Below are 24214 nucleotides of genomic sequence, written 5' to 3'. Positions count from 1 at the left end.
CATTAAAACAGTAAAATTATAATTAACAAATTCATTTATGAAAATTTCTCATTCACCGAATTATTATTGGCCAACACTTCCCTATTTTCTTTCAAGTTTTACTATCGCACAGACAGTTATTCTGTGTTATAAAGGCTATTTTATGATACAATATAAATTGAGGCGTAAAAAATGGAAATAAATTTTACGTCACTATTTCTGCTTGTAAAGAATACCTAAATGTTGCTCCTTTTACCTACGGTGGTTTTCGTAGTGCTGGAAAAATGTTCTTCAATATACATGGTCCTGTATAATATACATATACGTTAGCTCGTGTTTACCATTTCGCTATCGGTTTCCAGGGAAAAGTTGGAGTGGGTTTCTACATTATATTAAAATAAAAGTTTTATTCCGATATCAACTTTTCATATTTCAAAAATTCAGTTTTATGAAACAACTTGGATTGTGTTCTAAACATCGAGCGTCGAGTTTCTGAAATATTTGTAGTGAAATATTTCTGCTCGTACTGTAAATAAATAAATACTGCGATGTAGTTTACATCTCCGCAGTAGCTATTTGATATTTATATCATGGCGTCTGCAGACGGCGTGAATGTTGACTCTATTGCGGCATTTGAACATACGACTTTTCCTTTATTGCGTAATCGCTGCGTGCGACGTATCAATAAACACTTCACAGTGGAACAGCAACTAGTCTCTCGGAATGCATTACAGTGTTTGAACATACCTACATCTTCAGAAATTAATATTTCAAACAGGTACAAAACGTCAAACTAGGAAGATATTAAAACGAATAATTTACACGCTAAAAAGCCTGGCAATTCAACATTGCAGAACCATCGTAAGCGACTTCATTAAAGGCCCCTAAAACTTTGTCAGGTACAAAGTCTACAACGAATCCACGTTTTATCCATGTACTGACAGTACACAAATCACGCCAGACACACGCACAGCGCAACCTCAATCATACGTATGTACGCAGCTATTTGACGGATGGCATAAATTAACCTTTGTCTGACTTTATGACAACCATATTTTTGTTTACGAATAATTTAGAAGGACCACTCGAATCTCTTTCCACGTAACCCCTGTACAATGTCAGTATTTGTACGTTTCAACTGAATATTTTCACGTGAAAAGGTCTGCGTTTGATTGCTGTTGAGATTAATATAAGAGTAGCTCTGATTTTTTGAATAACATTTTGTAAAAAAGTATCAGAAAGCTTGACGTTTGATGTTGGTACCCTATATCTATATTTTTAGCTATAACTTTGCTTTAAAATTGACATCGACGATTGATGTTTGTGAAAGCCTTTTGAATGTCTATTACATTTAGAATTCCCTGGAATCCCTGTGATATTCATTTGAATACATATTTTTCTTTGTTCGAGTATTTTGTTACACGAAGAAATATTTATGAGCCGGACCGAGGCGAGCTATTACTATACGGAGAATCCGTATATCAATGCAAAGCCACGAAGTAAGGAGAGAGAGAGAGATAGAGAATAAAATAGAAACAGAAAAAAAGAAGACCTATTTTACAGTTTACGATGTTAGTCTAGGACATTTTCAAACCTTCAGGCGTCAGTTAGTTATTTTACTATTATTTGAGAAAACTGCGTACCCCACTAAACAATACTCTTGAAACTTCTAAAAACCGGTTTATTACACAATGTACAAGGCATTAACAACAATTCATTCCGCAATTACTTAGAGCCGGTACATCTCCAATAAGTAAAGGTTCAGCCTCCACCCGTCCGTTGGCACTACAAACGATTGCTTGGCTCACTGACTCTTATTTATGTGCCAAGGACCTAGATTCGAATCAAGTTGATGAATACAATTATTCCTTGTTGCCAAGTATTTTAAAATTAAACTCGATTGTGCTGTGTTCTGTTTGAGAATAATACTTTGAATTGCTTTAACTAATTAAAATTGTAGTTTAGTGCCGCTGTGATTAAATAAAGGCGAGGGATTGGTTTTTTAATTTATTTACAACATTGTTACACGGCGTCTGGAGGAGATTGTTCTGTTTTAAACGGTTTTACTGAAGAAATCTTCATTATTGTTTGAACGTAAACAAACTTACGACTGATTTTCTTTTAGACTAATGGAAAAACAAAAAAATGTTTTTGATAAATATTTTGTATCAGTGTACGGTAGGTACTGTTTATATAAGGTTTTGTAACATATTCTAGGTGAGGTTATATTCGTAAATCTACATTATACGAAAGCTATTTGTAAATATGTCGTTATATTCATACTATTTATATTTCTTCGGAAAACTCTAAATATTTCTATACTTCATTGAATTTTCCTAAGCTTGACTTACGGCTATTTAAAACGTACATTTACGTTGTACGTTTTTAGCGTAACTTCATTATAAATGTAAGTACCATTAGCTTTGGGTTAAACAGATTTTAGAGGATAAACAGAAATATTTTTCAAGAAATGGATTATAAGTCTACGGTCGTAATATTTTAAAATAGCGAAGTAAAATTTTTACACGGAAAGTAGGTTTATGTTTTTAACTAATAAAAATATATGAAGATAATATATTATACGTATTAGTATAAAAAGACAAAGATCAAATTCCATAGAAATATCCAAAGCGAATAAATTGAATTCCATTTTGCATATCTAACAATTTTCAACAATTGAGGTCTTTGCAGAATGGTCCTTATGTCACTATCCGATGAATCAAATGTGATTTACTACGTGAAACATCTTGATTTAATAAAACTATGAACTTTGAAACTTGAATCTAGATTTGTATCGCTGTGCAATAAGAGTCGAGAATATATCGTAATCTAATTTTATTATAACTTTCGTGAGACATACTTAATTAATTATTATGTGATCGACTTACTCACGTAACTGTTTGACGAACTCGACCAGTTTCAAGCCATGATAGAGGCTCATATTCATGAGCTGAAACTAGTCGAGTTCCTCGTCAAACAATTGATTACGTGAGAAAGCCGATAACATAATAATTTTAACATCGTAATCTGTTTAATTAAAGATTAGTTACAAGAGTCGAGCAGTATTTAAAATTAAGCCACTGTAAATCATTGTAACAATTGGTCCGTCTGAATTGTAATAATGTATTTACTTAATTAGTCTCCCACAGTAACCTATATGTAAATATACTACAATACTGTTAAAATGAATCCTCTTACCAGCTCGTCATATCATAAGCGATCATTTAACAATTTCCGAATACCATCCGTCCATTTAATTTCACGCAAACAAATAAACAAGCCGAAAAATATTAACAAGCTTATCAATCAATTTGTAATGAAATTTCCTCTCGTCTGTCGGAAGAGGTAATATTCTTCATCAATTAATTTCCCTTTTAATATTGTGATGTGATGTGATGTGATGAGTCATGGAATAAAAGTCGACCCATGTCACATGAGTACTGTAAATGATGGTTTTACAATTTGACTGATGTTTTGCAACAAACATTTAGGTGAAATTGTATGTGTAACGTATGATGATGTGGATTTCTGAAGAATGATTGTGCCTTGTTTGTTGCAAGTCAAGAAATATGTGGATTTATTATTATTATACCTTCTTGGTATTGAATGCTGAATTGTCCAGGAAATGTAACATTCATTTGCATTGTTACTGGAACAGCTAACCCGAGATCACGTTACACATCAATGTTTACAATTTCGTACAAACACGAGCCCCGACCATTTCCCTAAATTAGCATCGGGTTAACATCCAAACTAATCCGAATACATCTTAAACAGTTTCACCTCGCTCTGTCATCTCTCGACACGATTTCCATAAAGCAGGTAAGACATCTCAGAAACTAATCTTGACCCGATTCTGCGAAGTTATTTCAAATTGTAACTAAGTAATTTCCATTTACGAGTCGTCCTAATTAAAACGGATAGCCTTTAGGGACACGCCAGCTAAAACTACGGAGTACGAAACCTTGAGGGTTACCTTCGAATCAATTCTAATAATCGTGCCTTGTTAGAAATTTCCTAATTGTAAGGGACGTTGGAAATTAATGCTGTTGTGGGCATTAAATGGCTGTTCTTTACTTCTTTGTTGGGGGTTTTTCTGTTCGGAATCTATTGGAGTTGTTGTGCTCAGCAGCTGAGGATGCGGTCGGTAATTTATTACTGCATTGCATTTGTTTTTGGAAGAATAGTCTCTGTGTACGGTAGTTGTTCTAATAATTTTTAATTTGATAATAAAATGTGCCTACTGATTTTGTAATATCATGGTCATGAACTTAACAAAATGTTAGACACCAACTAACATGCATAAATGTAGCTTAACATTTTTACTGTATGTAAATTCAAATTCAATTCATACATTTGGTAATATGAGAAAATTATTAAGTTATTTATTTAGTAATATTTATTCGTACCTAACATAAAAAATAACCTGTCTATCTTCATTCTTTAACTAAATGCAACGAGATGGTAATAATATTAAATGAACTACATTATTAGCTGGAAATGTACAGAAATAAACATAGTATTTGGGGCAGTGAGGCAGTGAGCCATGTTGATTCAGTTTGCAGTACAATGGCACGGTAAAGTTTAGCTTTCAATTGTTTACAGGTGTTATAAACACCTGTTTACGATAGAACACAACTTGTTGGACTCGCCCAGCGAGACGTAGGGTTAAGCCTGTTTAGCTCGCTCCCATTGTTAGCAATTTCAGATTTACAACTTTGTTTGAAAGCAATAGATGTTATTTAGATGGTTTGTTTTCAATGAGAAAGTGATTGAAGTAGTACTACATACATGTTGTTGTGATAGTATAACACTTTTTTGTTATTTGTAATGTGCAAAGATTTATATGGAAAAGTAGAAAAAAAAGTTGAGTAGGTTTGTTACAGTCGCATGAAAATGGTACATATTTATTTAACTTTTAAAAATGCACATATCAACTCATATTTAAACGACTGTTTCTAGTTTTAAAGCAAAACAAAAAAAACCTTCATAACAAAAAACTCTTAACAGTGACGATGTAAAAAACAAAATCACAACATTTATCTATATTTTCTTGAAAACTCAGAGAAAAACGCAACTCGGCTACATTCCCGCATCCCTTTCGACGCTGAGCGAAGCGATTACGCACTTTCATCCAAACAAGCTTACTCAGAGTTAAAAGCCAATTTATCAGCGCGTCTCAAATTGTGCATTATCATTTATACTCGTCCCGTGTACTAGTGTGCGTCGAACACTCTCATACGTACATGTAACATTCATGTCGGAATATGTATTCTACTTTTAAAATGTGCGTGTGAGTGAATGTGTGTGTGAGTGTCTGGATGTGTTGATGTATGAGTGTAGAATAATGTTAATGTTCGCGTCGTGTGATGTGGTCGGGTACATTACACGTGAAATGTATCGATGTTGTGTTCAGTAGGAGCGTTTGATGGCTTTTCATCAAATTAGAATATTGGAGCGATGCCTTTTAAGTTTTTCGAGATTTATTCATGTTCTAAGATTCACTAACATTTACTTACCAAGGTTGAGTGTTTCGTAGAAGTATTAATAATCATTATTTTATCTAAATACAGAATATGTTCTACTAGTTCTAATTAGGCTACATTTATGTTTGTTTTGGCAATGTTTACAATTACTTGAGAGTTGTACTAGCATCTCGATAACTGGAGCAGAGTAAGAGATGTATTGCGTAGGCCGTAACGATACATTTGTTTACATGTACCCTAAATAGACTAGACTGTAAGTAGCTACCAATATAGACAACTTTATATGTAAACTTACTTTGTAAATAATTACAAAGTTATATTAGGTTTCTATTTCTTGCAGGCGGCTATTCATAATTTAGAGGTTTATATTATCGGTGCCAAGTTTATAAGTAACGTCTTGAATTAATATCAACCGTCTTGTTTATAAATAGAACAACTCGTTATAGATTTAGTTTCTCGAATGGCCAGGAATGTGGTTAATATTGAGTCTTGGGTTTGGATTCCCTGTAATTAATACCAAAATTTAATGATCCTTGAAATTCTGTTATAGAATAATTGCGACGAGAACCAGAGAGAATCTGATTTGGTACTTAGATTTTTTTTTAAGAGTAGTAACGATAGAGTTTATTGCTCGTTTTTGTCTATTCGAAGCTATACTTTGAAAGAAGCACCTAGCTTCAGATCAGCTGCCAGATAGGATGACGGACAATTTGATATGACGTTTCAAAAGTGCCTAATTTAGGATTAATCGAAACATTGACATTGACTTTATCTGTACAAACTCTAAAAACTGCAAAATGGATTAAGATACAGAGAAAACTTCCTCCAAGTCACCACTAACACAACAAACCAAATAGCAAAAGATCAAGTAATCAATAAGAGTGGGAAAAGTGGAGGAAAAACAAACATGGTTGATATGAGAGCTACGTGCGTTGTTTGATCACGTCCCGATAAAACGCGAGCAACTTTCAAAAAGGAAGCAACATCAGTTTCAAGGACGCGAACCACTTGTCATCACACCCGCGGGGGATACAGAAATATTATTTGTCTTTGTAACGGCCGAACCGATCTATATCTTATCTATGTGATTTTTATCAAAATAGGGTTTTTGAGGGTCGGCCTTATTTTGATTGGGTCATATTTCATATTTGTGTACTAGGTTCTGTCTGTCACTTGACGCATGTGTTTGTTGGAAATTAGGTAGAATCGATGTCACAAAGAACAAATACATAACTTTGTCTATTTTCGTACAAAATTGAAGGTACAGTAGGATGCGCGACTACTCACGAGGAAGAGTCTCTGAGACTCGAAACTAGTAGAGCTATTTTCATTAAATTCACTTGAATAAACGATTCATTTTAATTAATAAAGAATGTCTCACGGTAGTTATTATAAAAAAATGTATTGAATGTATTATCCACCATCCGTTCTAAAGTTACATACAAATATACCTTTACTTTTAAATTAAGACTTATATGTGCAACAGTTGTGTGTAGTTGCTATATATATTATTCTACACTTCTTATATTAGATTAATCAGAAACTCATGAAGATAAAGATTGTCTTCATAAGCGCGATCCGTGGTTTTGTCTACATGCAAAGGATTTTCTTAGTAGTTGCATGCGCATAACTAATGCGGATTAGTTCAGCAGTATTACCAATCATGTCTAATAAGCTGTATCACATGAATACATAACGTAGACATAAAAAATAATATTACTTGGACACTTGGACGAAAAATTTATTTTAAATTCTTAATATATATATTTTCTGAAACAAGTATTATCCTAATTGGTAACGTGTGCCAGAAACACTAGTGGCTCCATTTCTTTGCTCACGCGTGATACAATCTAAAAATATTATTCAAAAATATTTTTAGGTGTTTTCTATTTTAAGTTAAAACACGCGTATAATGTTTTAATTCATCAAAATTGGTTGCTCTTCCATCTCAGTTTTAAGTTAAATACATCCAAATTAAGCGTGGGCGGTGCCTGCCTGTGTACCTGCACCCACGAGGGATACAGGGTGATATTATTTTAGGCTCCAGCATATTTTTGTTTGAATGAACCAAATCTGTTTAATGTGGAAATTCCCTGATTTAAGTACAAATCACAGACCCAACCTTCATTTAAATATTTTTTTAAATAGGAACATTTCTCGTTCCTCTTTCATGGGAAAGAAATTTGTTTTTACCTTTCTGTAAGGATACTAAGAAAGGGAACGGATTTATTTATTAAAGTCTATAATTAAAATAAGGTTTTAAAATAGATAATAGAGTTTCTAGGAAGGTCTTCTAAGTCCTGTGTATAGAATTAAATCCGTTTTCATTGAAAATATCCCTGTTTATACATTGGACAATTTTAAAATACTGAAGATTCCTGGTAAAATGCTAGTTTTACATTAACATTATATTCATAGAATTAACATCTAATGCCGATAAGTTTGTATAAGTACTGATTAGCAAAGATAGAATCTTTCCTCTCCCTTTTGTTCTCCTTTGATAAAAACGTGTCGTATAAAAGTCACGCAAGTAACTTAAGATTTCTTTTAGTAAATGTTCGAGGAAAGTTTTCTTAAAAATATATAGAGGAGTATTTTTGGCTCCCATCGGAGTTGGGTAAAAAGGGGTTAGCCATTTGTGCCGGGGTCATGATTGACTTGTAATAGTCTGAGAGGCTGACCCAAATAGTGATGTGACAGACAAGCTTATTCTTCCAATGTTATTATAGAGAGCAGGAAAACAGAACGTTATATTGCGGACGGAATGTGATTTCTTTGGACACACGTTGACATTTAAATTATCAAGTTGTATTGTTTTATAATACTTTGTAAAACATAAAATAGCAGAAATTTAAAAAAACGTAATATTAATTTTAGTTTGTCGATTTGTGCATTGAGTGCACCTATAGTCTTAAAATCAAACATCAAAATAGTACTCTATTAAATATTTTAAAAATTATACAACCAGGGTGAGGATGCTTACTCTTAAAACTAATCTCATTGTCACTGGAATTTTAATCCAATAAGGTATCAATAATTATTCAATGTCGATGTGTTTAAACATTTAATCAAAACTTCACCACAATTTAAAACAACACGCCGTATATAACAAAAGATCGTAACTCCATACAATCGCACCTAGAGCCGGCCTCTAAGTAAAGTCGAAAGTTTTCCTACACCCTGTGAATTAGTTCTGATTAAATTCGTTGGACCCTTGCTACGTGTATATAAGGGAATTACGAGTAGTTATGTATACTCCGGCCGGTATTAGGGAATAGGAATTGTAGCAAGTTAGGTTAGTTTGAAGGGTCGCGCCGCTAGTTTCGGGTTACCTGCCGTATTTTACTTATTTAACTGCTTAACTAAACGTGAAATTTATTTTAGTAATCAGTCTCTCTTATAATTCTGTTAAATCTATGTAACTGTAAAGGTTTATGATAGTGGGTATGTGCGAGTATTTGTGTGTAGGTTCAGTTTATTAATAGTTTCGTTTTCAGTCTGACGTGTTTTGGTTTTTATATACTCATTGATTATATTAATTTATTACAGATTTGCAAGATATATTCGTGATATTAATACGCACTTTCCATCCGAAGGTTCAACATATTTTTTAAAATTAAATCAGTCATAATTGCTCATACTTACTTTAAAAATTACGTGAATGAGATTAGTCAGAAACAGTTACATAAAAATATTCTATTTATAGACATTTAAAAGGTTGACTAACGCTCAAAATTGATGGAACCATTTACTCTAAATAAAACGCTAGTAAATAGACCATCACAAAACTGCCATTTATATGATAAACTAAAGCACCTGAATGTACACAAAGGGGTAGCGCCTAACTCGAGCCTACTCCAGCCTACTCCTAGCAAATCCCACTGCCGTTGAAAAATTACACGTACTTAGTGGACCCGTTCCTATTTTAGTAAAGTTGTTGCTACAGCAGTTTAGTAAGCCGGGATTACAGGTTGACTAATGTCCACGGATTTAATGTGAATAATGAAGTACTACGCTAGTAATAATTAAATTTCTTACTTAGACTAACTCTGTAATTACGTACAAGATGTGACGGGGCTACATTATTACATTTTGTTATAACTTTGTACAGTTTTTTAGTTGGACTACTTTTACTTTGAAATTTTGAAATGTTTTTGTGAAATTTCTAGGTAGTCGTGAATAGTATAGTGATCATTTTCATAACCAGTCAGACACTTCATTTAATAAGGTTTAGGGGTTTAATAATATTGGATATGAGGCCAAATAAAAGTCATCTAATCTAATCCGAATCAATTTTGAATCAAAGTTATTTTATTTGCTTAGAAACAGAGCAAAAAAGAGTAATACATACAAGAATTCAAATTGTAATAATCACTAAAAAAGACACAATATAAACATCAAATTAACCCAACAGTCAGTATACAAACATAAGATACAAAACCCACCAAAAATCGAATAGAAAATTTGTCCCGAGTGTACATCTCAACCAGTTACCTACGTTGTGAGTCTTCCGATATTTTGTACCTTTACTTTCGTTCCGTGGGACGGTCCCGGTGGACTGTCCCGGCGGACTGTCCCGGTGGGCTGCTTCCGTCATAACTGTATCTACAAGTTCCCTCCCACGAGACGCTTGCCAACCGACATTTTGTTTTTACTCTCCTGTCGAACTTATTATAAATTAATGTAGTGCCCCGATGTTTTGTTATAAAACAAGAAATAAAATATTGACAGTTGCTGGCAAGGGTTGTCTATTGTTGTGTGTATTTTTCTTTTTCGGTTTATTTTTGGGCGGACGATAACGGTACATTAACTTTTATAAATGTTTTATAGAAAAATGGAAATGTTGCTTAGAATTGTTATATCCGAGATAGTGTAAATTATTGAGAAACTGTCAATGTCTAAACCATTTTCCTTCAAACTATTACGGCTCATATGCTTTGGTGATGGTGAGAGGTAGTAACTACTCCTCCACAAGTAAAAGCTCTTAAATACCTATTTACTGCTATAGTTATTTTTTAATACTAACAATGTCAATGTTTCCTTGTTTCAGATCTGCCACGGTTCGTGGGGGCGGGCTCCAACGTCACCGTGGCAGTCGGCAGAGATGCAGCCCTCACATGTAGAGTTGATAATTTACAATCTTTTAAGGTAAGTTTTAAGATATAAATAGGCATCGACTGAAATGATACCACGGTCTTATTTATCTGTATTTCGTTGTCTGAGTGAGATTATCGTAGGCTTAATTACCCCAAGCTTCCCAATCCCCGATTTCCCAACAACTCTTAAGTTCCTAACACTCAAAAGGCAACGCATCTGTTACGCACTTGCAACGGCGGCAATCTAACCATCAGGTGATATCAGGTGTCCATGGTCGTTTACTAGCACTAATTTTCCTTCATACAAAAACCGTAACATTTACCACAGAATTAATCAGTTGACATCACACTGAATCAGAAAGAATCAGAAGCCTAAACAACGACAAACAAAGAAAATGATATAAGATACGGGACGAGTGGGTCCTCAGTAGCGTCCATTAGTTTCTCGCTCACTTACCTCCTTATCATTCGTCTGGTCGCAGAGATACGGCCCGGTGCTCACCGGAGCTTAGAAAAGTGTTCCGCGTTCCGCCTCGCAGGCCAGACTATTATAGGCGTAGGACAATTTCTGGGACCATGTGCTTCTCTGGAAATAGAAGTTAAGTCTAGGGTTTCTTGAGTATTTTATTTTCAGTGCTGAATGTGGTTTTTGGAATTAATTTCAACGGTGGTTGGATTTGGCTTGTAATTTTTGTGAGTCATTAATTGTGATTGTAATTTACGGTTTCTTTAGGTTTATTTCGTCATCATTTCATACGTAATGTTTCAATGTCATTGTATTTTTAACGTTGCCCCACGCTTGTTCTCCTGTGTCGTGGGTGCATTAACAAACATAATCGTATATGTTCACAAATACATCATACCAGTCATGTTGTGTCAAATTAAGTCAGTTGCTTCGTGCGGGAATCGAACCCGCTACACGTTACATAGTAACCGGTTGCCCAGCCATAAACCGTGCAGTCACGTGTCGTGCCAATTGCATAGAAAGTTTAAAGAACATCCATATAATAGCTTGCCGTGCTTATAAAATTAAATAGGATTATTTACTTCAATTACCAAAACCTATCTCCATATTTCTAATCAAATAACATCAACATTAAACCCATGATTTCATTTTCCTGTTTAGTCTACACACAAAAATTGTGCCAGTTATGTTGACTCAATGGTTTCTTTTAATTATATTTCCCCGTGCCTTCTTTATCAAGGGCTGTTCGTGTGAATAAGTCACCTTGCTGAATCAGTAAGGGTCGGCAGAACCCCACAATTAGTGGGACAAGCCTCTTCGCTATCTTAATTACTTCTCGTGTTTTTTCCACCATAATTATCTTGCTCGTATCTGCCCTATAATCGCAAAATTAGCCTGTTTTCTTTGGATTATATTTAATCACATTAATAATATATATGTCTTCTTTTATGTAATCTCATATTATAAATGTGAAAGTTCGTTTGGTTGTTTGTACTTCAATCATGTAGAAATGATTGAACGGATTTTTATGAAATTTGTATACAGATAGGGTATAAGCTGACTTATGTAACTTAGGATACCTTTTTATCTCACGGGAACGCAGGCAAAGCTGCTGGCAGAAATTAGTTTCTTATATAAGCTGGCTGGCTGGTTTTGCAAATGCGTCTATTGACTTAAAGTAAAGCAATTTCAGGTACAAAATCATAGCAAATGTTGGGAAGTTGTTAATTACTTATGTATTACTTGTCGTATATATTTAGTTACTCTCACCAAGTGATATAAATGTAATTTCTTTATGTATACTACTGTTAACCTACTATTTTGATACATGATGATAAGGTAAAAATATGTAGATACAAGTTATAAATGAGAAGTTACACGTGTTAGTTTGCTCTGTACGTAAAACATCATAAGGTCTAAATCTATTTGCCATTACATAGTAAATAGCATCTATATACAATACATAGTAATAAGTTCCCCACGAGTAATAATTACATTACGGTAAAACATCAAAACTTATCCAAACGCTCGTCTCTTTGTTTTGTTTCTTAATTACATTTTTTTTTTTAGTTCCAAACTTCAGTTACTTTTATATTTCACAGCCAAAGTTTCCCTGTTCGAGGTGTTGTAAAACTTTCTTTGAATCAACTAATTTTATTTTATTAATATTTAATTAGTGTCGGGAGATTTTCAAAAGACCTTGTTCACTTTCAATTTCGTATTGAGAAAATAATAATATTATTATTGTTCCATTTTTAGATTTGTCACAAGGAATGGGGAACTCTTCGTCCGTTGCGACATTTGACAGCCTTAACTTGATCAATTTCTTTAATGTTTCAGATAAAAACGTTTGCGACGTTTTTGTTATGATTCCTGTAAAGAATGTCTTTGAGGAAAATATGTATAAATGCCACGTTTCCTTTTCCCAGCATCTTTGATTCTTATATTTAATTTTATGTTTTGTATCGACTACGTTTTGCTTTGGTGACACAGAATTTATTCGTTCGTTCTTCGCTCACACGTTACTTCGTTGATTTATATCTTTCTGCTCTAGTGGTCATGATATTTATTTTGATTCGAATCTAATTACTCATGTGAACAAATTAACGAGAATAGAGTATCTACTACGAAAAATACTTTCAAAGAAAAAAAATCTCTGATAACCAATGCTGTCGTCAGGCAGTGTCTTGCATTCATCTCATTCTTCATGAATACTAACAGATTTGCTCGACCAGGTGGCGTGGCTCCGAGTAGACACGCAGACAATCCTCACAATAGCTGCTCACGTCATCACCAAGAACCACCGTGTCAGTGTCAGCCACGGAGACGGTGCCTGGACCCTCACTCTCAAAGAGATCGGGCCATCTGATGGAGGCAGATACATGTGCCAGGTCAACACGGAGCCTATGATGAGCCAGACACATCAACTACAGGTTGTAGGTAAGATAGTAAATGATGTATCAATAACCATTACTGTTATGTACCGAGAGAAACTGAGCAAACAACTAAAATTGGATGTTCTGATACACAGCACGTAAAGTTACCTAGCATCTTTAAGCGATTTTCGACTTTACTACTTAAAAAATAGAGTTAAGAATCTGTTAAATCAGTTTGCCTAATTGGCATACCTAGATATGCTGCTACCAAATCAAAGCAAACATATAGTACAACTATTATTAACTGTTCAAACACATTCATCAAGTACCTGTTTGAATGTGTGTAGTTTGAGAGAAATCAATTAAGGTCACGACGCATAACTTAAGGGCTTTCAAAAGCAATCTTAGTAAGTATTCAAATATTTACTATCTTCAGTTTATCTCTCGGCAGCACAGATCAATTAAGTAGTAAACATTAATCGCAGCCTGCTACAATATTTAGAGGCTGTGGGCTTTGTATAATGATATATTATTATTGGGTTATAAGAGGGGATGCTGTCCCTAATTCAATATTAATTCCGGAGAAACAATATTATTATAAACGCGTTAGTATTACTGCTAATGCTTCTATTGTATGAATCTTTTATCGAGTAATAGTTATGTGTGCCTAATGGACCATTAACAGAGGAGACAGATAATAAGTACCTACGTACTTTGTATAAAACAAATGAAGATTTCATTTCTACAATATTGACATAGAATTTTAAACTCTATTTCCACATGTGTAAATAACATTTTTCTTGTCTAACAGTGCCACCAGACATCGACGATGACGCGAGTAGTAGCGAGGTGCTGGTGAAAGAAGGTGACAACGCGGCCCTGAGGTGTGTTGCTTCGGGCGTCCCGCCGCCAAACATTGCCTGGAGGAGAGAAGACTCCAGGCACTTCAAGATCAACAACCAAACTCTAGGTAAGCAAAGGAAAAGAAAGATTTTACTTTAGGGGGACTGTGAGAGTTTTTTTATTTTACAGAAATCATAGAAATGAGTCCGAGAATACAGATTCATTATACAGGTCATTAAAGACCATTTTTACTACCCTTTGTATTCCACTATCAACTCTTCTGGGAAATAACAAGCGTGACGTTATGCCGTCAAAATAAACACGACATTTCTCCTCCCAACTAACAATTTGAATAAAAGTCTCGTTAAAGGACAATTTTGACGCGGAATTTAAAATGTGCTCTGTAATTTCGGGTGAAAATAAAAGCGAACAAAACTAATTTTAGTTTTCTACTTCGCCTTCCGTCGGAGTTACGTTTTTCAATTACCACATCGTTACGCCCCCGCGTCGTCGTCAGAAACAACTGTTGACCGTAAAAATAATTGGGGGAGCGGCAATTCCGAAGAAAACATCCCAACAATGTGCAGATTTTAGAAAACAGGTACAATACAAACAACATCGTATGCATAAACGGAGCAGTAAAAGCAAATTTTGCAGATCCCTTAATGCCGTTCCCACAACGAGTACAAACAATTGTTTTATATCAAGTTGAAGCCAGAAATAACCTTTATCTGTTATTCACACTACCGCACAGAGGACCGCAAGCATTATATAGCGGCAGTGTGCAAAAACTGTCACAGTATGCACACAGCCAGTCACCACCAGAACTAACTGTTATACAAAGGGAAAGTTTCGCGTCCGCGGGCCGCGGCTATAAATTCAATGTAAGCGCGCTTATTTGCATTGTGTGCTCAAACGAACGTTGTTATAAAATTGTGCTGAGTATCGCTCGGCCTGTGGCAACCCCAACTTTACTAAGTTCCAAATGAATTCCTAACTCATTACTGTCCCGAGTTAAATTTTGTGTCTATGCTCAATAAGTGCTAATTTACTTTCTTGTTCAAAGTTCTAAACATTTGAATTTCGTTCGTCAACAACTTGTTATTAATAGTGAGGGGCTTTAGAGTTCAAAATAGCTTGAAACGTTGAAATACCTTTCCTTTGTAACTGTCATGTCAAATAACAAAGTACACAAAAGGAAGGGAAGTATATCAGATATACCTTGTGCTAATACTGATGTATTTACCAGGAAATTACTTTCTCCAAATAAGATAGACAATGGTCCCATATCGGCAGATCAGTGATCGCATCGCGAGGATAGAAGGAAGATGAAGTACCACTGAGCTCACGGGGCTTAGGGGCTCACCCTTTGATGTAACTCGTAGACAAAGTACAAATAACTATTTGAGGAAACATTTACAATTGAATTTACAAATATTATACAACTTTTTGAACAACTAAATAGACTGACCCAAAGACCTTTAAACAACTTAGTCTTTGTGAATTAAGCAATATTTTCTTCACAATCGAAGCTTCAATTTTCTTCAATCTTATTTAGGTACAAGTAGATAAAAGTTTAACAAAGCAATTTTTCAACCATTAAATTCCACTTAGTATTAATATAATACAATTTTAAATTGAAAGGTAGATTTTATCATCGACTTATTTGAATAATAGTGAGTTAGGTACCAACCTATATTTTCTTGGAATTTTTACTCAGATAATTTTGTATTCAATAGTTATTCATTCTACAGACAGGCATAGGATTATTGGCTCTAGTGATACATATCGATATCATACACACATGTTCGACAAACAAACAAACATCGTGCTACTATTGAGATATCGAAATTGAAATGTAGTAACGTAATCAGAATCACGAAACCAAACGTATACCCGAGAATATCCAATCTTGCATTGGTAAGATTGCATTGCAAGTTAGTAGGCTGAGGCTCACTATTCAATCCGCCTTGAGCAAGCGACTGGTGATCAATGCTGATTCCTTATCCGCTGAAAATCTCTTACTTCAATTACTTTTATGTGATATGGAACCATTAGGTCTACTGTCCATAACGAGTCATTTGACCATTACATGCGCCGTGCAAAAAACGATAGGTGGATGATGAGTGAATGATGCTATTGTTTCTTAGTAAGATGCAAGTATTTGTCATTTATAGATCATATTAATAATATTGGTAAAGGATGCATGCATTCTTAAAATAGCGCGTCGTGCACAATAAGCTTAACTTGTCCAACCAACGTGTCCAACGAGTCCGGTAGCACTTTCTAACAGACAATTTTGTTCACAGTGTCAAAATGGACAGGCCAGTGGTTGAACCTAACTGGCGTGGAACGTGTGCTGTCAGGAGCGTACCTGTGCATCGCCACAAATGGAGTGCCTCCTTCAGTCAGCAAGAGGATCCTGATTAATGTGATATGTGAGTCTCCACGAAAATTAATTACATCATTTATAACCGCCGCAATTAAGAGTAGCCCTGAGGCTGTCACTGCGAGCCCTGTAAGATGACGCGCTCCATCGTGCCTCGGATTATGTTGAATAATGAGTTTTTATTCGCTGCGTAGGAAGGTCTTTTCAATTCGGAACAATCATTGAGCTTTTGCTTGGTAATCGGTAGTTGATAAATTAATCAAAACAGTAAACTGAAGAAGAATATGTCTTCAATACTTCCTCAAAAACTGTGACGATTTATCAAGATTTCGATACATCATTAAGTACATATATCACAGTATACCTATATTACATTTTACCCATTAAACTCGATCGTAACTTTAAACTTTGTTGGTCAAAATTCCCGACCGCGGTTCAATGTTCATTAATAACGCAAACTTTTAAGATAGGTACCTAAGAAGTAGTGGTTACTCCTTACAAACGAATTCCAAGAGAGATTGAGTTTAAAATTATTTTACCAATTTAGCATAATAGTTCCCCCATTAACTCAACACGGTGCTTAATTAATATTACCGAAAATTAACAAAATTACTACAGTTTTACAAACTAGATAATTTTGTGGTTTAGTCCATAAAAACAAAGGGTTTCTTCTTAAATATTTTTCTAAAAATCTTGTAGTTAGTTTTAGTAATTAGATTACAACCATTTAATATTTTTTTAGGGACGGGAGCTTAATTGGAGGATTTCTTGGAAGGGTTCATTGCACCATTTTGTACATGGATTAGAATATTCCGGGACATTTTTTTATCAACTCTTTCTGTTTGTAGTTGCTCCGTCGGTATGGGCGGGAAGGGTAGCGATACGAGCGCCCTCTGGCGGCTCCGTCACTCTCCAGTGCACTGCTGAAGCGTACCCGGTGCCTCAGGTCCACTGGACTCTGAATGGAGAACAGCGGCTTGTGAATGGTAAGTCTTGAGAAAATGCTTAATTTGAATCATGTTAGTTTTATGTTAGCTTTACTGTTTTATTCTTATTTGACTGCAAGAAGATATGCAATTTAAACTTTTCGAAAACAAGCTAAATGTTAAATAAAATAATTGGTCAGCGTATGATTAAAAAAAATATAGGGTCACTCACTAATCTTTTCGTTTATACTACAAAAACTATGTGTGAGCTGTAGTGGTGGGTGTGAACAGTGGTGAGCTGTAACATAATTTACAATATTGTGTACCAGGTAAAGTATTGCTGGGCCATTTTCGATTTTTCGAAAATTTCTCAGTAGTAGCACGGAGTTTAAAATTGTGTTCAGTATATTGCGATAGGCTTACCCTTATTACATGAGACTTATTACACAAATGATATGACGAATAGTGGGTGAATATCGTGCAGTGCACCTCGGCTACCTAGCGGGTTTACCGGGGCTCAACCCTTTCGGGGATAAAAGGCATGACCTATCACAATATAATTCAAGATTTAAAATGTCCACTCCCTTTTTAAACTGCAGAAATAATTTACTACTATTAGCAAAACCTCTTTTACTTCACACAAGATATCCGCTAACCTTTTCCTTCGCCTCAGGGAAAACTTTATTCCCACACAATAATATGAAAGTTAAAACAAATTGCTAAGCTGAAAGCATTAAAAAAGTAAGAAAGAAAGAAAATAAATAAAAAGTTTAATAAAAAACAATAGAAAGTGACTTTCTATATAATTACTGTGTTTTGTTCTAGTTCACGGTTTGCTGAGAAAGGATACATAATTACGTATTGTTAATTAGATCGTTACAGTAAAACTTGGCAACGAATTACTAGCTTATGAAGCTGCTGGTTGGTTGAACGAAACTAAACCTAATTTTATGGTACAATGGCCTCTATAAAATATTACTATCTAACTCTAAAGTACTTGTAATTAAGAGAGCTTTATTATAATAATCTTAATTAAGAATAATATTTCGAATTCTTCTGTTATCTATTGATAATGAATAGTATATAAAGCAAGTAATTGTGTTATCTCTAAGTAACGTCTATAAATCTCGACGCTGGCAACTTAATTCTCATCCCAATCTCATTAAGTTCGGGACAATGTGAATAATATTATACAAACACAATATAAATCCAAGCAGCCGTCACTACAAAGGGAAAATCGGCAAAGAAACTAACAAAAATAACTAGGCACAAAGTGAAATAGATTGCCGTACATAGTTAAAGGAACATTCAATTAGGGTTCATGAAACTTCAAAGCAAATACAAAAGAGCTATTCTATCTTTATGTAGTTGTTCAAAGCCAACAAATAAACGAAATATCCGTCAAGGATAATAAACGACAGTCTTCTAAGTAATCATGCCTTCACAAAACATCGCACAAAGTTTTTAATTACAATTATTATTTAAGATTCCAGTTTATTACTCTTTGATGTATCACTTAATGAGAGCTCCAGAGTTTTGGAAGTTTGCCACTGAAGAATTATGACTCGACTGTAATTATTTTTCTTATGAAGGCGCTTTATTGTGTAAACTTTTATATGGTACTTCGTTAAAGTGAAGTGATAATCGCGAAATTGAACGTAATTGTACTTTAAAAACATTATTACCTACGTTTTGTTTTTAATATTTGTGTAACGTAAAGACGTGTGCACAATAACTGAACTTAACTTCTTCTTTTTATAAAATAAAAGAGAAATATAATAATATAATTTTACAAAATGGATTAGGAACCGCAAACCGAGTTTGCAAACAAAGAAATAAAAACAAAATGCGAGACAACCGCAGAATACCAACAATAGCACAAACTTTGCCGCAGACAATAAATTATTTTAAGTTTGTTCTCAATTATTTTATCAATGGAAATATTTTATTATTGAAATCGCACTGTAGTTAAAAATAAATGTTCTGGAAATATATTTTTATTGTTGTGTATTTATTTTAACCTGAATGATTTTAATTCAATATTTTTATGTGAAAACATTTCTTCTGAAGGTCATTACAAAAAAAAGGGTATAGGGAAACCTAACTTGGGAAATTGAACTTTATAGAACAAAACAATAAAGTTCAAAATCATTTAAGCAAACACAGATTGGAGTACATAATATTATAGTAATGAGAACTAGAATAATTAAAGTACGTACTAATGTTCTTGTAATTTCCTTAGGTACAAAACACAGGCTGAGTATGACGACCAGAGGGTACCGCCACACTGTGAGCCTGATGGTGATGGAGATGTCCAGGGAAGACGCGGGGGCGTACCGGTGTCATGTGGAGAACAGCCAGGGCAGAGCACAGGCTGAACTGTTCTTACATAGTAAGTATTTGTGAATTGTTTAAACTTGAAATTAATAAACATCTTACAAGTGACGTAAAATGTATCAAGTTAGTAGTATTATTCCGCCAAATATAATTATGTAATATCGAGAGATATAATTATATTTTGCTTGTAATTAATATCTGTGTATTTTTTAAAAAAACAATGTTATTCTATAGATATGTTTATTGTAGCAAATTTCAACTCTTAGTGAAGAATTTTGAATATTATATACAATTTCTAAAGTAAATTTTGCAAGACTTATAATTTTTCAGATTGATTTCGCATTGATTGACCAAAAGTAATATATTTTTATTAAAATTTTCTATTGCAAAGATATTTTCATACAATTACATTCACTCTACACGCAACGCACTCAATCATTACGTGAACGTCTACACACTTAAATTTCATTTCAGAAAAACATATTTAAAATCTATTGAAAAGATGATCTCTGCTATTTCTATTACTTAACCAGAACAATATTAAGATATTTTCCCAAATCTACGTTATTCAGTAGCGCATTCAAAAGTGCAGACAGAGGTAAGACGTTGCGTCCTAACGGGCTTTCAGTCTACTTCACTTAGTCGGAATTTTGTGCATCGTAAGCGGTCGGATTGAATTTAAACTTGCTTGGCTCTCGTTTCGGATTTAAGAACATTCTTACTTGTTTCTGTGTTAAGCTTCTTATGTTTCCAAGACACTGTTTGTAGACAAGATCAGAATGGAATTATCATGGACTGGATTGCATTTTTATTGGTGGAATATTCGATCGTTAGTCGAGACATCTTAAGAGTCTAACCAAAGTCTAAGTCAAAATTATTTATTTCAAATAGACCGCGACGGCACTTTTGAACGTCAAAACAAATATTACAATATAAAAGAAAGCTAAATGTCTGTCTGTCGGTCAGTCCTTTAGTGAAGCTATTTGCTCGTTACAAAGTGTAGATTCTTATAGAGAAGAATGAGTAAGAAACTCCATAGGTTACGTCCACCCAAGGCGGGAGAAGTCACCAGATGATTTACCCCACACAAAAAAATAATTAAAATAAGTTACGGCCAAGAATGTCCATAGGCTACGTCCAATGGATCGTCATGCTATTTCAGATAATTAATAGTTTAGATTCTAGATCGTACCCGATGTTAGTCAGTACGGGTTTGTGTAAAGTATACTATGAAATGAATGTTTGTGCAGTGTTGACGACAACGACGACGACCACGACGACAACCACGACCACTACAACAACTACCACCACCACCACGTTACCGCCGCCGACAACAACGCTGCTACCATGTGAGTATGGTTTAACAACGGATATATACCAATATTACTCTTAGCAAGTTCTAGAAGTTAGACGGCAATCGCTGTATTAAGCTTCTGTAAACTTAGTACGAGTTCACATTACGTTTAATGAAATCAAACGAAACCGCGCTCGGCACTCTGATTGGCCGGCGCGAATGAACCAATCAATCAAAGCACCGAAATGACGCACTAAGTGTACTGAGCTCTATACCACAGTGTAGCGTTCGTTTGTGTCTGGTGGTACCAAGGCCCCAATATATTTTCTTCGTATTATTGATATAACTTTATTGTTAAGTTTTCAGTTTTTATAATTTTTTCCAAGTAAATAATTATTGAGTTCTCTAGGTTGATGTTCACAAATGTTAACATAATGATAGCCACTTAGATAATGATGTATAAGTCAACATTTGTTAGCACAGTGCTCGTAAAATCAACTACGTTGAATAAAATATCACCAAGTTGAAAAATATTGATTTAGTCCCCAAGAGCAATTACCAAATTGGCGAGGCAGCGCTAAAACCTTAAAAGCTAGTATTCGCAGTTGAATCTAAATCAATTTATCATCATTCAGCATAATTGATACAAATTACTGCAATACTAATAACAGTTATTCTAATTTAAACTCTTTTATGAATAAAATATAACTCAAAGTCACTTTAATTGTTTACAAATTGAGATATTATGAAGCTATGTTAAGTATTTCGAAGTTGGAGTACTTAGAGGCTCGACAGATAGTACCTTAGACAAAAGCCGAAAATAATAACTTTTCGTGGAAGTTTGGCAGTTCGTTATAGTTTCCATCCATTTTTAAGGACGGAAGATGAAATATTTTAAATGCTTGAAGTATCAAGTTTCCCAATTAACTATGGACTATGGAAAAATATAAAGAAGGATTTCGGTTTAACAAAGGAATCTGAAAATAAGTGGGTATTATTGTCAAAATACTTAATGTTCTTGCTGTTGATTGGAATCGTTTGTTATGTAGATGACACAGAAAGACATTTGGAGCAGCTACATCGCGGAGTGCTGGAAGATCCAGGTCTCGACAACCCGTACATTGTTCTCAGCCAACACCAAATGCAGAACCTTGGTAAATATATTACATACACCTCAAGTCTATCTACCATGCATATCTATCTTAATATTTCTATTATATCAATCATTTAGCTCATTATGATTATCTTTGTCATGTTCGAAATAAATAAAGCGAAATTTACATACAAAAGCAAAAGGAAAACTATGTAACATTTAAATATTATAATTGTTACCAAAATATTTCTTTTCTAAATCAAAGTCCCATTTTTACTGTAGGCCTCAAAAGTTTTAAAAGCATAATCGGATAACACGAAACTTTCAATGTTAATTTAAGTGAACGATTTTCAAACAATGTTTTTCCCAAGTGTGATAATTTTGTGCCTACTTATCGGCTTTTCGTCCTGGCTGTCCTTCAGCCAGTAGTAAATACGTACTTCGTATGCGAGCCTTGTGTCTACATTGTGTCAACTAATTTGGTTTTCTCTATCAATATTGTCTATCGCCTATATATTTGGTTGGGAGAATAATGGGATGGTACTGACAGGGTTTGTGTCCTCAGAAATGGTGACGACGATGTGACCTCCGGCGGGGGCGCGCGGCCAGTGGCGCGACGGCTGGCCGCCGCTGCACGACCGTGCGGGCCCCTGCACAGCGAGCGGGACCTTCCTCGCCCTCGCCCTCGCCATAGTGCTCCAAGCGTGACATTGAACAAACCAGTGATAAAACAAAAGGTTGTTGAAACGGCTTTCACCATTCAATATCGTTTGTGACGTAACGTTACCCAGTATGACTACTACCCACGAAACTATGACTTTGTACATTGTAATTGTAATATTTAATTAAACAACGACTGCTGATCACAATTTTGTATTGTTTACTGTATATATTTTAGGGTCGATTATTATAGACGTGGCTGTAAATAATTTTGCACGAAGATAGTCATATCAATTTATAGGACACGATTATAAATAAAGTATTGTTAGAAGCGTCAGATGTTATCAGTATCAAGATGTCTGACTTGTGCAGATGTTACTGGTTCCTTTCCAAGTTTATGTAGAATTCTTAAAGTTTATTTTGTAAGTGAAGATTATGAGTGATGTAATGTATATGTGGCTCCATTTATAAAGTTGTGAACTGGAAGCAATCCGCTTAGCAACAAAATATTTCAAGTGGGTTTGACATTTTTAAATAATAATATTAATTTGCACAGTCTAGAGTTTGAAACCATTTACTTAAGAGTGCTTTCGTTTCTTTTATTGTGACAGCGATAGCCAATCTACATTTACACGCAGAAATGTCAAGGTTCACCGTTTAAGTTTCACCCACTTTCCTAGGCACGTCCCTCACAGCGCCCTCGGCAACCAACTAGAAATATTCTTTTAAAGGACCGTTTTCATTTTCACCAAAATGATTATCTTATTTTTACGTCACTCTGTAATATCTCCAGACGTGATTTGGCATGTTGCGTGATGGATGGTCCCAAACCCTTTCTAAGTTCAGAATAACATCTTTCGTTTCCTTATTTTAAGGAAATTACAGTGTCCAAGAATAATACATCCATCTTTTGGGAAAAAAGGAAGATTTTCTCTTTTTATAAATAACCCCTGAGATTGGTGTACACACCTATTTGTAAATTCCTATGTAAGTATAATGTAAAGAATTAAATTGTATTGAAATGTTCCGTTGTAAAATATAAAAGTTTGGGAATTGTGAGGCTGTTTTATTTGCTTAAGAGCGCAAAAAGTATCTCATGTGTTATTATAGAATATAATCTACCCCTATTCCAAACCTCATCTCGATCACTTCAGCCGTTTTGACGTGATTGAGTAACCAACATACACAACAACACAAAAACAAACAAACTTTTGCTTTAATATTATTAGTAATTTACTCATTCCATAAATCACTTTTACGAACATAATCT

At 34.5% G+C, this 24214-nt stretch overlaps 1 protein-coding gene across 1 annotated transcript in view; it reads left to right on the top strand.

Annotated features, from left to right (window-relative positions):
- LOC118268645 (protein amalgam) overlaps positions 1-24001 on the top strand; it is a 56562-nt gene extending 32561 nt beyond the window's left edge. Inside the window, exons 2-10 of the mRNA XM_035583210.2 lie at positions 10516-10613; positions 13262-13466; positions 14214-14372; positions 16555-16683; positions 17483-17620; positions 19803-19952; positions 21148-21246; positions 22241-22345; positions 22850-24001. Coding sequence (XP_035439103.2) covers positions 10516-10613; positions 13262-13466; positions 14214-14372; positions 16555-16683; positions 17483-17620; positions 19803-19952; positions 21148-21246; positions 22241-22345; positions 22850-22869 — 1103 coding nt within the window. The 3' untranslated portion in view covers positions 22870-24001. The remainder of the gene's footprint in view (positions 1-10515; positions 10614-13261; positions 13467-14213; positions 14373-16554; positions 16684-17482; positions 17621-19802; positions 19953-21147; positions 21247-22240; positions 22346-22849) is intronic.
- The last annotated feature ends 213 nt before the right edge of the window (positions 24002-24214 follow it).

The sequence above is a fragment of the Spodoptera frugiperda genome, chromosome 29, assembly GCF_023101765.2.
Source record: "Spodoptera frugiperda isolate SF20-4 chromosome 29, AGI-APGP_CSIRO_Sfru_2.0, whole genome shotgun sequence".
Taxonomy (NCBI): domain Eukaryota; kingdom Metazoa; phylum Arthropoda; class Insecta; order Lepidoptera; family Noctuidae; genus Spodoptera; species Spodoptera frugiperda.
The sequence above is the reverse complement of the archived record's forward strand: the minus strand, read 5'-3'. Positions and strand labels throughout refer to the sequence as shown.